Source organism: Mercenaria mercenaria, chromosome 11, assembly GCF_021730395.1.
Source record: "Mercenaria mercenaria strain notata chromosome 11, MADL_Memer_1, whole genome shotgun sequence".
Classification (NCBI taxonomy): domain Eukaryota; kingdom Metazoa; phylum Mollusca; class Bivalvia; order Venerida; family Veneridae; genus Mercenaria; species Mercenaria mercenaria.
Window position 1 is genome coordinate 44,882,629 of NC_069371.1, and position 15,045 is coordinate 44,897,673.

General features: G+C 34.8%; 1 protein-coding gene across 1 annotated transcript; it reads right to left on the reverse strand.

Annotated features, from left to right (window-relative positions):
• Nucleotides 1-229: 229 nt before the first annotated feature.
• Nucleotides 230-14,092, reverse strand: LOC128546558 (uncharacterized). The gene is made up of 9 exons (XM_053517307.1): nt 13,979-14,092; nt 8,809-8,891; nt 8,087-8,158; nt 6,581-6,716; nt 4,348-4,442; nt 3,178-3,255; nt 2,442-2,673; nt 1,972-2,259; nt 230-498 (listed from the first exon to the last, which is right to left on the reverse strand). The coding sequence occupies exons 1-9, from the start codon at nt 14,025-14,027 to the stop codon at nt 254-256; spliced, it is 1,278 nt and encodes a 425-aa protein (XP_053373282.1). The 5' UTR covers nt 14,028-14,092; the 3' UTR covers nt 230-253.
• Between the last annotated feature and the right edge of the window lie 953 nt (nt 14,093-15,045).

Genomic DNA, 15,045 nt, shown 5'->3' on the forward strand with positions numbered 1-15,045 from the left:
GGCGCTTAGCATTTAGAGGATAGTACTAGGACTGGTAAGCCCGGTGTCAGTACAATGAGACCGGGTCGGGGTATCATGTCACGTGTCTACGGCGTGGTATACCAGTGCGGTAGCACTATAAAGTCACTGCAAGTAGACACCGTCGTTCATAAGACTTACTGAAAAATAGGCGTTAAACGCGAACAGAAACACATGTTTTTGTTACATGAAACAGAAACACATGTTTTATTACATGAACGATATCTTGTAATATTTATTTTCGTTCACAGATATAACTTCCTTCAAAATTGCAATTTTTATCGTGCCATGCGAAAGATGGTGTTGTATCTCTAAACATGCAGACACAGTCTTGGTCATGGCCATGTTTGAAATGGTCCGGCTGACCATCACTCCAATCGGCTGCTGTGTTATGCCAACGGTGACCATGTACCCAGGAGAAATGATCATGTTTCGAAAAATCCTTTGCTCCTATCCAATACAATTCGTTATTTGGATATCCTGAAAATATATGTAACGTATACACTTAGAACTTAATCTTCCACCTGGGTCGCTTTACAAGAATAATACAACGTAGGAACCCATAACCTAGTACAAGTTTCGTCTTCGGACAAGATATTCTTCTCTCTTGCGACCTTATCAAAGACTTAGCTATTTACATTCATTTAATAAATAAAATTATAGGTAATTATTCTGTTTCTTTTTTCTCTTTTGCAATTGTAACGCGTAACCCTCCCTAACATTTCCGAATTGGATACAATATTTTCTTATCTGACGATGCAACAACTTTGATTTGGATCACCGTGGAAACTAAACTATAAAAGCCATTGACCAATAAAAGTATCCACATGGAAATGAAAAACAATAAGCGTTTGACGCTATGTTTCTGGATAAAAATGTGCACGTTTTATTATTATTTTTCTTTTTTCTGTTTTACTCAGGATAATAAGCATTAAATCGAAAAAGTTACTTAACATTGTCCTGTACAGAACGGGATACATTGGTGCTCGTACCAATCCGAGTCTATCGGCTCGCCGAGTATGTTTCCTTGAATGTGTACTCATCAAAATGTATCGCAATAGTGTACAGAAAAATGTTAAATAGCCTTATATTACAGCTGCGTACTCGATTATATCAAATACTATACAATAACCTCATATTGCCATCCGTTAATACATTTCTGGCACTTTTGCGCATCATAATTTTGCTCTGCCTTATACTAGTTTTGGTTCCATATTTATGTGTAGCCTATTATCACAAACATGTTAACCATTGCTCTCGGGTATGCAAAGAGAATGTTCCTATTATGCCTACCTCTAATAGTTGTAACAAATGTGAATGTTTTAGCATAGTGTGGTAACACTGGGGTCCGCAAAGTGTCGCATGTAGGTAGCTTCTTAGAGTGCAAACAAATTTAAGGACGTGCATTGTACAACTTAGTCCTCCGAAAACAAAATATGCATTTTACAAACAAACTATGTACGTATGTATGAACACTTGTATAATCATATTCAATTTTAGAAAAGAAACTTCTGTTTCTATACGTTAGAATCTGTTGTGTATGTGTTGCTTTTTTTAAACAAACAAATAAATTAATGTATAATGTTTTATTTATTTATTTTATTTTGTTGGGTTTAACGTCGCACCGACACAATTTTAGGTCATATGGCGACTTTCCAGCTTTAATGGTGGAGGAAGACCCCAGGTGCCCCTCCGTGCACTATTTCATCACGAGCGGGCACCTGGGTAGAACCACCGACCTTCCGTAAGCCAGCTGGATGGCTTCCTCACGTGAAGAATTCTACGCCCCAAATGAGGTTTCGAACCCACATCGATGAGGGGCAAATGGTTTGAAGTCAACGACTCTAACCACTCGGCCACGGAGGCCCCGTATAATGTATAATGTTTTAGTAATGTTATCTAATATATTAAACCCTAGTTGAAACAGACGATAAAATGTTATTATTTACATACGAGTATGACTGTTGAGTTCTCTCCTCATTAAAAGAGCTTTGTCATGAGTGTCTAGGACAACAAGATCCCCTCCTTGTCTTTTACATGAAGCTCGTGCGTCATCCCAAGACAATGGTGTATGGTGAAGTACAATATGGACACATAATTGCGCATGTGAATTTTGTAAATGTACAAAACCATCTTTGACCTGGCAGTGGAAAGACTGGCCATGTGTCGTTGATGACTGAGTGATTCCAGGTGTTGTAGATATATGTGAAGATGGCTTACTTGGCGTTTCTGTCCTTCGTACTGAAAAAAGCATAAATTGCATTTAATTTTCCAGAAATAAAGACTTCTCATAAAGTGATGAGAAAACTAAATGAATTTATTTGTACAAGGACCCGCGTCAACATACCAATTATAAATTTATACAGCTGACAATTTACTTTGAAAACCTTTTTACACATATTTCGTTTGATAAATAAATATACCGTCTGTAGTGGAAACCCGTTGCGACTGAAGTGTCGTAACTGTTGATAGTTCTGTAGGATGCAAAGTTGTGTTCTCTTCTGTTGTCTGTATCTTATTGTCAGTAGTATTGGCATGCGATGACGTCATAGCAGCATGAGTTGGCGCCACGCAGTAATCATTACAAAAATCGGTATTGCAACACGTAGGCACACATTTAGCATTGATAAATGCCATTGACACTGCATCACATGCCTGCAGTTAAGATAAACCTAGAAAAAGCTAAGGCTATACTATGCTTTTTACTCTTTAGCAATTGTTTACATTGTCAAACGACAAAAATGTAGCTGTAAATTATTACTGTGGAATGTTGTCGCATATCACATGCCTTTTAAATTGATATGTGATTTAGTTAGTTAAGTATTTTGATAAATGAATCACATCTCCTATAAATTCCGAATAGAAATGTTGTATATGTTGTATTTTAAAATAAAAAGACGAAAATGAAGAAAAGTATCTTGTTCTATGCTGAATGATACTTATGGATTTATTTGCTAATGGAGAACTTATACAAATATGAGAAAAGTACTAAAAGGTAGATAAATGGTGACTGTTCAATTTTCAAACTAAACACGCTTTTAATTCGTTGTATAAACACACTGAATAGATTCCTTTATTTTAAATCCACTTCATCCTGTACTGTGTAGTGTAAGACAAGATAGGTGGTGTCGATTTGTAGTAACGAAAATTTCTATTTACCGCCTTTGATTCACATTGACCTCTGTAAATAATTTCTGGAAGGCTACTTAATTCCACAGGAGTGAAGAGCATGCAGAGCTGAAAAAAAAACATATATTTACCGCAATATAAAATGTATATAACTGCTTCTTTAAGTTAATGACGTTATCCATTGTCTACGCTAAGGTGACGAAATATCATAGCATTCAATTTATTACTTTAAATCTTATCGGTATTTTACATAGAATCAGTTCAGAAACAATATACAATATTGCCTTGTACAGAGGTTGATATGAGGATATATCGACCTGAAAAAGTACTATCGACCAGATATATACAAGTATTTATGATGAGGTGAATATCCAAGTTTATGGACCTGACTAAAATGTAATTTCCAAAGACTAATAGGCCGAGTAAAATATATATCAATATGGCCTGTTCCGTTGACTAAGTTATTCACCAATTGTATGAAACAGTGTGTTGTATTTTTTGACTATTCAGTATGGTTAATGTCTCATTTAGATTGCTCATAAGAAAAACTTATACAGTCCATACACAGTTTTATCTAAATGTAACGAGGCTGCTGATTGCATTACACTTTTATGGAAACCAGATATGACTAGCTTGTGTTTGACACATCTATATTTAGTATAGCGCGTGAGTTTGTTTTGAGGAATAGTTGTACGTTTAAGTTTGTCTAATAGAATATGACTTTTGTCTATGAATATCTGTTTTACTTTTGTTGTTTGGTTTAACGTCGCACCGACACATTTATATATGACGACTTTCCAGCTTTGATTGTGGAGGTAGACCCCAGGTGCCCCTCCGAGCATTATTTCATAACAAGCGGGCAGCACCCGGGTAGAACCACCGACCTTCCGTAAGCCAGCTGGATGGCTTTCTCACATGAAGAATTCTACGCCCCGAGTGAGGCTCGAACACATATCGGTGCGTGGCAAGTGTTTCGAAGTCAGCGACTTTAACCACTCGGCCACGGAGGCCCCTATCCGTTCTACGGAGCTCCGTATGACCAGTCATAGTCCAATGAAAAAAGTGGAATTGATGAGTCATGAAATAAACTTATATATTATATATAACAAAAATACATAATATCCGTAATGGAAAGCAACACATTTATGCTCATTCCTTTTAACATACTAAGATAATGAAATTCAAAAGCAAAATGAATACCTCATTTTTACCACAGATTTTTACATTTGTACACGCTTTGGGATCTAGTGCGTCGCATGTATAACAGTATGGGCCACGTTGTGCGGGCGGAATTTCTGAAACATGTACAATTGTTATCAAATGTGTTCCTAAAATAATGTAGATATATGCATGTATTTCAAATATTTGATTATACAATTACATTTTTTGCTTGAGGTATCGTTATTCTGTTTGTTCGGGATAAATAGACTCACGTGACTTTAGCTTGTATGCCATGAGGTCCGACGTATTTGTACCGTTTTTTTTTTACATTTGATCGTTTATCTTTACGTGATTTCGTGATGAAAAGATGGTTTACAGATCTTTTGAAGTTGTTAATCTGTGTGTTTGTGGTGTTTTGACGCACATGGGTTAAACTTGTATGCCAGGAGGATCGACTTACTATGGAAAGTTGCTTATCTGATTGTTAATCTGTTTCCTTTTTATAAAGAGATTCATATGGCTTAAGGTTGTATGGTAAAAAATATAAACTTTGTAATCTTTTGTAATACACTAGAAAATGAAAATCGCTTTCTTGTTGTATGTCCGTTATATAAAAAATTACGGGGTATGTATTTAAAACCATATTACTGTACATGGCCCACTATCAATAAATTTTATAACCTTAAGTCTAAGGAAAGCAGGAAGGAATGACTTACTCTGTTAAAATTTGCGAATAAACTGAGACAAGATATTTAAAGGGTTTTTTGTCGTTTTTTTATATCTTTAGAATGTTCTGGATGTAATAAAAATATTGAGAAGATTCTTTCAGTATCTGTATCATTAAATATGTCTGGCTATATGTCAATTCTGTTTTAGGCTAGAAGCATTTATTGATGCTAAATTGCTGAATAAATGTCGTCGTCGTTATTGTTGTTGTTGTATGCCAGGATATTCAAATTAGTCTGACGTGTTTCTTATATGATCATTAATCGGTTTGTTCCTGATAACTATGCTCGCATGACTTAAGCTTGTATGCCAGGCGATTCGATTCGATTCGATTTTGTTTGAGTGTTTCTAATTTGATCGTTAATCTGTTGTTAATTTGTTGTTAATCTGGTTGTTAATCTGTATGTTTGTGATGGATAAACTTACCTGGATTAAGCTTGTATGTCAAAAGGTTCAACTAGTTTGTACTACATATTTCGTCTACAAATTTGTCATCATTTTCTTCGTTTGACTTACACGAGAAATGCTACACACAAGAAACAATACTACGAAAATTAACTATATAAGAGAGAACTTATTAACGACATTATGAAAGTACCAAAGAATCTAACTTCTTCTGTGTCTTTTAAGCATCTATGTCCATTATCTGACTCTTTTCATAAAAGGTTGATAGATAAGTAATTCCGTTAACCCTTATCATGCTTGACATGATTGATTCTGTATTTGCGACCAGCGTAGATCTTGACCAGCCTGCACATCCGTGCACTCTGATCAAGATCTGCTCTGTTCGCCATTCAGTCAGTATCTTTTCGGTAAGCACCCCTTTTAACAGTTAATGTTACTGTCCAAATTGAAAGATGGACAAATTCATTTAAGAAATTTAGGAGGGTAAAGGTTAACAAACGTGTGGGAAACCTGCGCAATACGCATTTAGCTTGAGCAATGCATTTTTGTCAATCTGTTTTAGTACATGTTATGTCGGACTAACAATCATAAAGACTGAGTACTGTATATAATACATCGGCGGATTTCATGTACGAACCACCATAGACAAATTAAATCATGTCAATAGTTAAGGTTAATATTGTAGTATAAAGTTCTTGTACTACATATCACCATTTTATACACTTCCTGCCTCCTATTCTAATATGCAAATTTAAAAGAAAGAATCTAGATCTAGAGCAGACAATTACGTACATGCTATTCTTTCATATTTTCTGTAAACCTGTTACAATATTAAGTTTAAAGAATTCTGTGGTATTGTTTTATTACAAGTTTCGCTGTAAACGGGCAACGAAGAACTTGACATTATCATTATGTACAAATTGAAAAATAGTCTGTTTCACTGTACAAGAGCAAAGTCGTATCTGACATTATGTACACTCCACAATACACTTTGCTGTATACTTGTACAGGTGCAACGTACTATTGGACATGATGTACAGTTCAAAATAAATGTTTCGTTCTGTATCGATTTAAGTATAATTAATACATTAAAGAGCTATTTTAGTTCACAAAATCTGGAGAAATTCTTCTGTATATTTACCGTGTGATCCACATCCTTTCATGTTGCAGAAGTCGCCTTTACAACACTCTACGCAAGTTATGATGTCCGCTGAACGTTTATTTGCCATGCTTGTTGACCTTCTACCGTCGAAAGACGCCGAAACAGCAGAGCAACTCTAGTAATATGCAAGAAAACTGAATTGTTCATGAATATTCAATAGCAGCGTTTAAAGACAAGTATGTCAAACAAGCAGGTCTATTTTCATGTGTGTAGTTGCATTGACATAAATAAGGCAGATACCCGGTAAACCAGTCTAGGCAACGTTTAACGTAATGTTTTCTTATTCTAAAACCTTGGCACAGTAACAATGCCAGTAATAGATCCGCTGGATGCTCTTGGTTTTTTACTTTTTTGCACAACAGAATCTTTGGAATGGAAGAAATTTGTGTAAATAACCCGTTTGCATTCTGGAGTTCTTTTTGCGATAACTGGTCGTTCTTGCCCTTTGTTCAATGTTTCATTCCGTGTGAGTATATTTCAAGTCTTCTTCTACAATGGCTCATACAACAGTAATATTATAGGCGGATACTGACGTTTGAGGGCGCCTGACAAGAGGTAGATCCGGAGAGGGCGCCCGACAAGAAGTAGTTCCTGGACTCTACATTCCCACTTATTAAATACCCTTATCCGCAAATACCCACTGGTTTTGGATGGGGACAATCACCGTAAACAGTTTTGAGTTATTGCAAAGTCTGATCGGCTCTCAGATAACAGCGCAACTTAAAGCGGCATGCCTCCAGATCGTTCGACAACAAAAAATCATATTTTTTAGATATTTTTGAAATAAATGCTATATTTCTTAAGAAGGCTTTAAACTTAATTACAGACAAACTTTATGTTACGGAAGAATTTGCTGTTTCTACTACTTTCTACGATGAAAATCGAAAAGCGTTTGTCACGCTTTTACTCCAGGTAAACTCTCTCGATTATAAATATCTATATTTTGAAGTCATTATTCATTACTTCAGCTATAGCACTATTGGTTACGACGACGGGAAAATGTCTTTATTGCCGCGGCGGTCCGGGTTCGATTCCCGACGCGGTCATCATTTTTTTCTAGATTTGGAATTTTTAAAATATTTTAGAAACAACAATTCATATTCTAATGTTCATAATATGACCAAAACTTCAATTTGAAAGAAAGATTATTTTAAGCCAAATCTGGAGGCATGCTGCTTTAATGAATAACCTAATTTTCTTCCTACTTGGAACCTCCATGCTAACAATGAAATGATAACCTAGTTTGAATACGTGTTGTTTGTTAAAACGCTTGTAACACAGCTATAACAAAGCCAATTATGTTTGAATTTTCAATTCGAATAGCTATTGAAACAACCTAGAAGCCCATGAAAAAATATGCTTGTATCTTTAATAGTTTCTACGGAAGCGCGTTAGTCTCAAAATGTTCTGAATTCAGCTCGTATGTTCATGGTTCTCTTACAAACTTACAATTTGCATTTACAAATCAAGTAGATAGAGACATACCGATTTGGATAGGCAACCAGAGTTATACACTATGTTTCCACTTGTTGTTACCACTTGTTGTGTAAGACAATACTAAAACAAAGCAGTAAGTATGAAAAGTAAAACGATTGTTCAATGTGGGATCGACATACACTTTATAACATGAGAATACATCTTTCATTGACAGACATAATCAAAAACCTTATATCATTACTTACTTTGAATAAAGACTTTAGTTTATATATACCTATCGTCCAGTGTGAGCATTTACCACATTGTATTGATATGACATATATTGTATGCATAAACTTATAAAACAAGACAGTTAAAGTAGCTATGAAGTAACTAAGAAAATGACAGAAACATGCAATAATGACCCAGTATGTTTATTTTTACATAGACTGGTACAGTTTTCACTGGTTCTAAACATAATGCCTTGCATTTTTAACATTAATAAAATGTCGCACCCATTAATAATACTGTATAAGGCAAATATGAATGCTTATATATAGTAAACTGTAATTGTAAGGTTAATTTGTAAGCATATCAACTGGGCCGCTATAATTCAGAATAGTTATAATATCATGTACACATTTATCTTCTTTCTTCTATTTTCCCATATCTGTCGAGCCTCTTGCGAGAACATAGACATTTGACGCGCTAAGCCATTTAGGATGTTAAAAGAATAGTTAAACAGAATATGTATATGATATATTAGATATTTTTATCTCTTTATACAATACCTCATCAGAATTGCAAACTGTTATCTGTGTACAATCACTCGGAAATTGTGCGTGCATACACTCGAAACATTTTGTGCTATAACCTGTAAACAAATTATACCTATGCTTTTTATTGACTACATATTAATTATGAAGGTTGCTATCCCACGTGACTTTTTCTCGGACGGAACCATGTCTATCATTACTATTTCTAGTGTCCATTAAAACTGGATTTTTGACAAAACATCTTGTTTATTCCTGACTGAAAAATATGGCAGATAAAGGAATAAAACTTAAGCGCTTTTTTTGGGTATAACAATGTTTTACACATGAGCCTTTTAGACTTCTCAAACGTTCAAAGGTACGGTTTTGATTCTACTCTGACATTAATAGTATATTTACATTTTGTAGAATCGACAGTTTTTTCCAAGAAAAGATTTTGTCGTTAATGTATAGAACATAAACAGATACCTATTCCTTTACATAAAGGTTACCCGTGAATCCATCCTACTTGATAGCAGAGATAGATCGTTGACAGAGAGTCACCGTAAGTTAAACGTTAAAGTTTAATAAATTGTAGCGTTTAAAGAAAATATCTGAATCACAAACTATTATGATTTCTTTAAATTGTTAAAGAAGAACCTTTCTTGACAAAGTAGTCTTAAGATTGTACCTTTGAATACCTGAACAAACTTGGTCTATGCATGGAACAATACTGTGTCCTAAAACTACCCGCATTTTATTTTTTTATCTGCCATACCATTTTGTGAAATCTGTTCAGGAGTTTTAACGAATTTATCGTCAAAAGCCTACATAAATCTACCCTGAAATGTCCAGAAAAAAATTACGTTATATAGCCGTCATGTATGCGAAACATGCTGGTTTACTTACCCGTCAAAATGATTAAAATTTGGAGTACATACATTTCGTAATGTTTTCTACTTGTTCCCTTAAGATAAAGTATGTAAGTGTAGGCTTTGAATGTACTTCCTTTCAACTACTCTATGTATATTCATGATTTTGATAAGGACTTTCATAAAAACATAAAAGGTAAGGATATCGCACGTGTATGCTCATTATATATCTTGTGCACTAGCATGATACTTTCTATGATAACACTTTTTGCAGGTGAATGCTGTAATAGGAACGAATTCGTGATCTTGACCGACCCATTCCACATACCTTAAGTTTGCAAATCGACTACTTGATAACGCATTATAGATAATTTATCACAACGAAGGATTTATGCAACACTCTGCCTGATTGGAAGAGCGTGTCTTATTTTTACTCTGCTGATTATCACCCTTGTTACCCGGATAATACGAAATGATATGATAATTCCAAAATACTACACACTGGATGAACTGTCAAACTTGGTAAGAACATTGTTTATTTCAATATTTTCTAAATACCCATTCTGATCGTTTAAAGTGTTACAACTGATTCAAAATAGTTTACAAGCTGTACCATTTGCACTAAACAATTTGCATATGGGTTGGAAACCCTTTAACAATGTTTACATTTTGCTTTTGAGAACGAGTTTGGCGATTCAAACTGTTGTCAACCTCATTTAATGGACTTTCGGTAATGAATGTTATTTTGTAATTTTCAGTTAATAAATAAACAATGATATGAACATGTTAGAAAGTTTTTATCTTAGATCAAATAACCCAAATTTACAAATATTTAAGCATATGTATTAGTCGATGGATACTGACCAAAGTGTTCACAGAAATTTCGAAGATAAAGCCCAAAATGTTATATGGATAATAGTCAACATTGTAAACTGACACGAAAAAGAAACGCAACAAGTATTGTAATAGTCAATATTTATAACCTACTGATGTTTAACCATACAGATTTATATGTTTAATCAAAGTAAACATAACAGAAAAAAAAATTATCATCAAAAAATGAATATCGTCTGAGATCATATTTCTTTCCATGCTTTAACGTCAGTGCAGTCAATAACGCGTATAGCCACCATTTCTCTGTATGACAGCCTATACAAGGGTGGATTTGAAGGTGGAATTTATTGTTGCCCATACTATGACTCTGTCACCATTGTACGGATAAACCTCACGCACACAGTTATTTGCGAAACGTTTGTTGCGGCGTCTGTATATTCTGACCTATCTGTCAGCGTGATGGAGATTAAATCTTGATTCGTCGCTAAATACAACAGTTCCCCACTGACGTCGTCGGTTATTTAGAGCCCAGCGTTGTTTTTCTTGACGATGACAAGAGCCTGACTTTGAGTTGGACGACGGAAATGAATCCCGCGTTTACGCAAACAATTTATGACTGTGTCACGGTGAATTGGTCGTCCGGGATTTCCAATTACAACATGTGACGTGGATTGCGAAGTCACAAAGCTGTCACGTAAATGACGTTGACGTATCATATTATCTTGACGTATGCTTGTCAGACGCGGTGCAACTGAACGTGGACGGTCACCAGCTGTTACTGTAATGTTAACACGTTCAACTAACGTCGAAATTGTTAATTTTGAAACATTGTATCTGTGAAATTCCACCGATTAAAAGTCCCAAAATTCGATTTCTCTCTGTCATATTTAGCCTTGGTATTTGAATAAGAAATTCAATCGGTGTTGAGTACATATCTTGTAAATGAGATCAACTTTATGCATCGAGGCGTGTCTTCACTTTTAGATCATAAAAATACTGCGGTAAACACCGGAAATAGCGGTTAAGTCACGCCTAATTGGCGTTGAATTATACACAGCAAAGTTTGTATTGATTCGCCTCGTGGTAAAATAGCACGAGGTTCACAAGCATTTTGTGCAGCGCCATTTAGATGACCGGAAGCGAAATATGGAATATAAGTATTGATGTATGCTCTTAAAACGAAATGATGAGGAAATATAATTGTTGCGTTTATTTTTCGTGTAAGTTTAGTTTGATATTTGCATATGATGCTCTTAAGGTAGAATTTTGTATATTAGGTAAGTATACGCATGAAATGTGGTAACTTATTGCTGTAGCATTGTCAATACAATGTATTATACACGTGGTCAGTAAGAGAGGTCTTGGTGTACCAATATGTACACCTAGGTATTCAGAATGTGAACAGGGTTTGTGCTATTAGTGATTATAAAAGGTAGTTGACAATCAAATACATGTATGTATTTTATATGGAATATGGAGACCGTGGGGTAAAAAGGGACAGCGGGGGAAAATATTACATATGCACAGGACATTGTACTTGATACCAGGAAGGTGCAAGTTGTACACTGTGCCAGTTGCTAGCATAAAAATGTTAACAGGCTCAAATCATCATGTTGTTACAAAGTAATTTATCAAAACATGTCCACGCACACAAAATTGGTCAATCTGTTATGAGATGTCAATGAAAAAAGTCCATTTTGGTTATTATCCACTTTCAAAGACAACGCATGTAGGGCATTATACATGGTCATTTTTGGCTATTATCCATTTTTCATACACAGATCAATATAAATGGTTTTGACATTTAAACGGCAAAAGTAAACAACTTACTGTAAACTATGACAGATAGTGAAATGGTAGAGTCATATATACAGTGAATTACAAGCATGAAAAACAATTCTAAATATTTTTTATGATTTTTCAAACTAAACTTACATGGATTTTGTAAACTATTTAACATATTGTGTATTGTATTCACAAAAATACAGTAAAATAGTTTGAGTTCCATGGAAACAAATCGCCATTCATTCTTTTAGCAACATCTGGGGATTAAAATCACTTATCAAGCCTCAGCATCTTACCGAAAATCGTGAAATTTTCAAAATCGTTGATCGGCCATTTTATAGCATGTTGGAGTTATCACATCATTTTGTATTATCCGGGTAACAAGGGTGTTTATGCGACGTTGAGTGAAATGTCAGACATTTGGGTTGAGACCGTCGCGCAGAAAACAAATCCGCACATTTAAACTATCAGCAGAATTTTTGACGCAGAAATAAACTTTGGTATTTCGCTTAATATAATAACCCGTTATCTTTATCTCACGAGTTTTTCGTCTGCTGTCAAGTTATTCACACCGCACCGATTTTGGTTGATTGCTTTTATTATTGTATCAATCTTGTCAACAAATAAATGGTTACCATTTCGGGCATGCAATCGTTACAAGTATATCACAAAAACACGCTAGCCCTGCTCCCGTCCTACCTTTAAAAAGCATAAAAATCCTGATATGTACAGTGACGCCTGTCAAAATAGAGTCTATTTTATATTAAATTCTATATGAAATACCGGTGGTTTTGCGTGCTGAAGTGTGGCACGTGGCCGTTAACTGTTCCCTATTGTAATCATGGGTTGCATACACACAAAAGAATTTGAATAGCCGCGGAGCAGGGCTTTAAACAAACTTGTAACTATTGTTGTAACTGAATGGACTGTGAACGGACCGTTTACTAGATTTTGCATTTGTATATATTTGTAAATAAATTGTTTTGTTTTTTTCTACCAGCAGTGTTACATTTTATGAAAATGTCTTTCCAAATGAATTACCGGTACTAGACCTACAGTATTTATTTTTAACTCTAAATTCTGATCATGCACGGTAATAAAAAGAAATCAGATTTAAACATAAATCAGCTGCGCCAACTTCACTGTCCAAGATTCCGACCTAGATAATGCCACCAGGACGTAACTGACGACAACGATATGCATTTGAGTCGTTAATTATGACATAGTAAATGCGGTAGCTATTTCCCATGCGCAGAATTTACTTCCGGTTTATGCAAACCGCAAAAATTAATTCCTGTTTTTCTCGAAAGTCGCAGAAATAAATAACGCAGAAATAAAGAGGCCCATTTTGGGACAAAACCGCACAATTGTTTGCCCGCAGAATTAACCCGCTATACGGTGCTAACAATTATCAATTTACAGAAAGAGCTGAATACTTTCTATGTATCACATGAAAAAACGGAACAAAATTGCACATCTACGAAACCTTTGTGAAAATTCAAAAGAGAACCATTTAAATTGTTAAAGTTTGGTATTTAGTTTTGCTATTTGCAAAATGTTATAAAGATGACAGAATAACACGAATGATATGAAACCATCATTAACTTCTTGTCTACTAGTCTACTAATTCGCCGACTATCTTTTTAAAGATATTTCTTTTTTCATATCACATCAAATATAATCTATAAAGTACTAGCTAATCAAGAGATATGACTCACCTAGTGTTACAGCATTAACGAATATGCTAAGGAAACTTAGCACTCTCATCCCGACACTCTTTTGTTCCAAACTTAGAATGAGAGAGTGCGCGCACTTACATGTTTGATATGAATGTAGGTCATTCTGATAACAACCTGTCTTAAGATATCGTTTAAAAGTGCTTCAAATTTACATAGCATTTAAATCTTTATATGATCAAACGAGTTTACTTACTATAAACATATCTCATGCTTTTATTTGACTAACTTATTGCAGTTTTGAACAATAAAATGAACTTCCGCCAAATGAAACTTTACAACTGAAAAGTTATCGTCTAAAATTAATATTAAAACTGCGTTACATACACAAACAAAAATGAAATCTAAAATTCATTTAATATACAAAGTGTATATATATATTGGTTATAACTTCGCGTAAGCTCAGGTTCTATAAATCCTTGACATTTATATTCGCAACTGGTATTTGCACTGACCATTGCAAATGATAAACGCCAAATTCACAACTTGACTATCCAAAAGTTATTATTAATTAACAATGTATGTGAAGGAACACTTGTACCTTAATAACAACTGTAAGAAAATCATATAAAAGGATAGAAAGTAACCCATCAAAATAATATCAGACTCGATTTGACTGAGTTTGTTCATATGAGATAAGGAATGGTAAAACAACACTAAATCCAAATGCTGAAGACATTTTACAGCCGCCACCAGGCAGACTGCAGAGTTAATTAAATAAACACCGTGACCAAGTAAATTAATAGCAGATTTAATTTAAACATCAGATAAAAGATAAGGCTAGATTTCTCGGAAGCACAGCGCAGTACAAACACAGCCACAGAGCCACGTATTTGCACAGTAGGCCCACAACAAAAAGATGCTGTAACAGAAAAATATTATAGACAGGATGCTTCAAAAATCCTACATGTTATGCAAAATATAGAAACAGGGGAAGGAATGGGAGGGGGTGGAGGGAAAGTGGAACAAGGATGACTATTAAAAAAGGGGTATGCTATTTTCCAGTTACTCTACAACGTGAACAACAGTAGCGCAGCCACTCACGTACA

Coding starts and splice junctions, on each gene's coding strand:
- LOC128546558 (XM_053517307.1), bottom strand. CDS start 14,027: ATGAGAGTGCTAAGTTTCCTTAGCATATTCGTTAATGCTGTAACACTA. Junction 3,256..4,347: donor AAATCTGTGGTAAAAATGAG/GTATTCATTTTG, acceptor TTTTTTTTTCAG/CTCTGCATGCTCTTCACTCC. Junction 2,260..2,441: donor ACGGGTTTCCACTACAGACG/GTATATTTATTT, acceptor TGCTTTTTTCAG/TACGAAGGACAGAAACGCCA.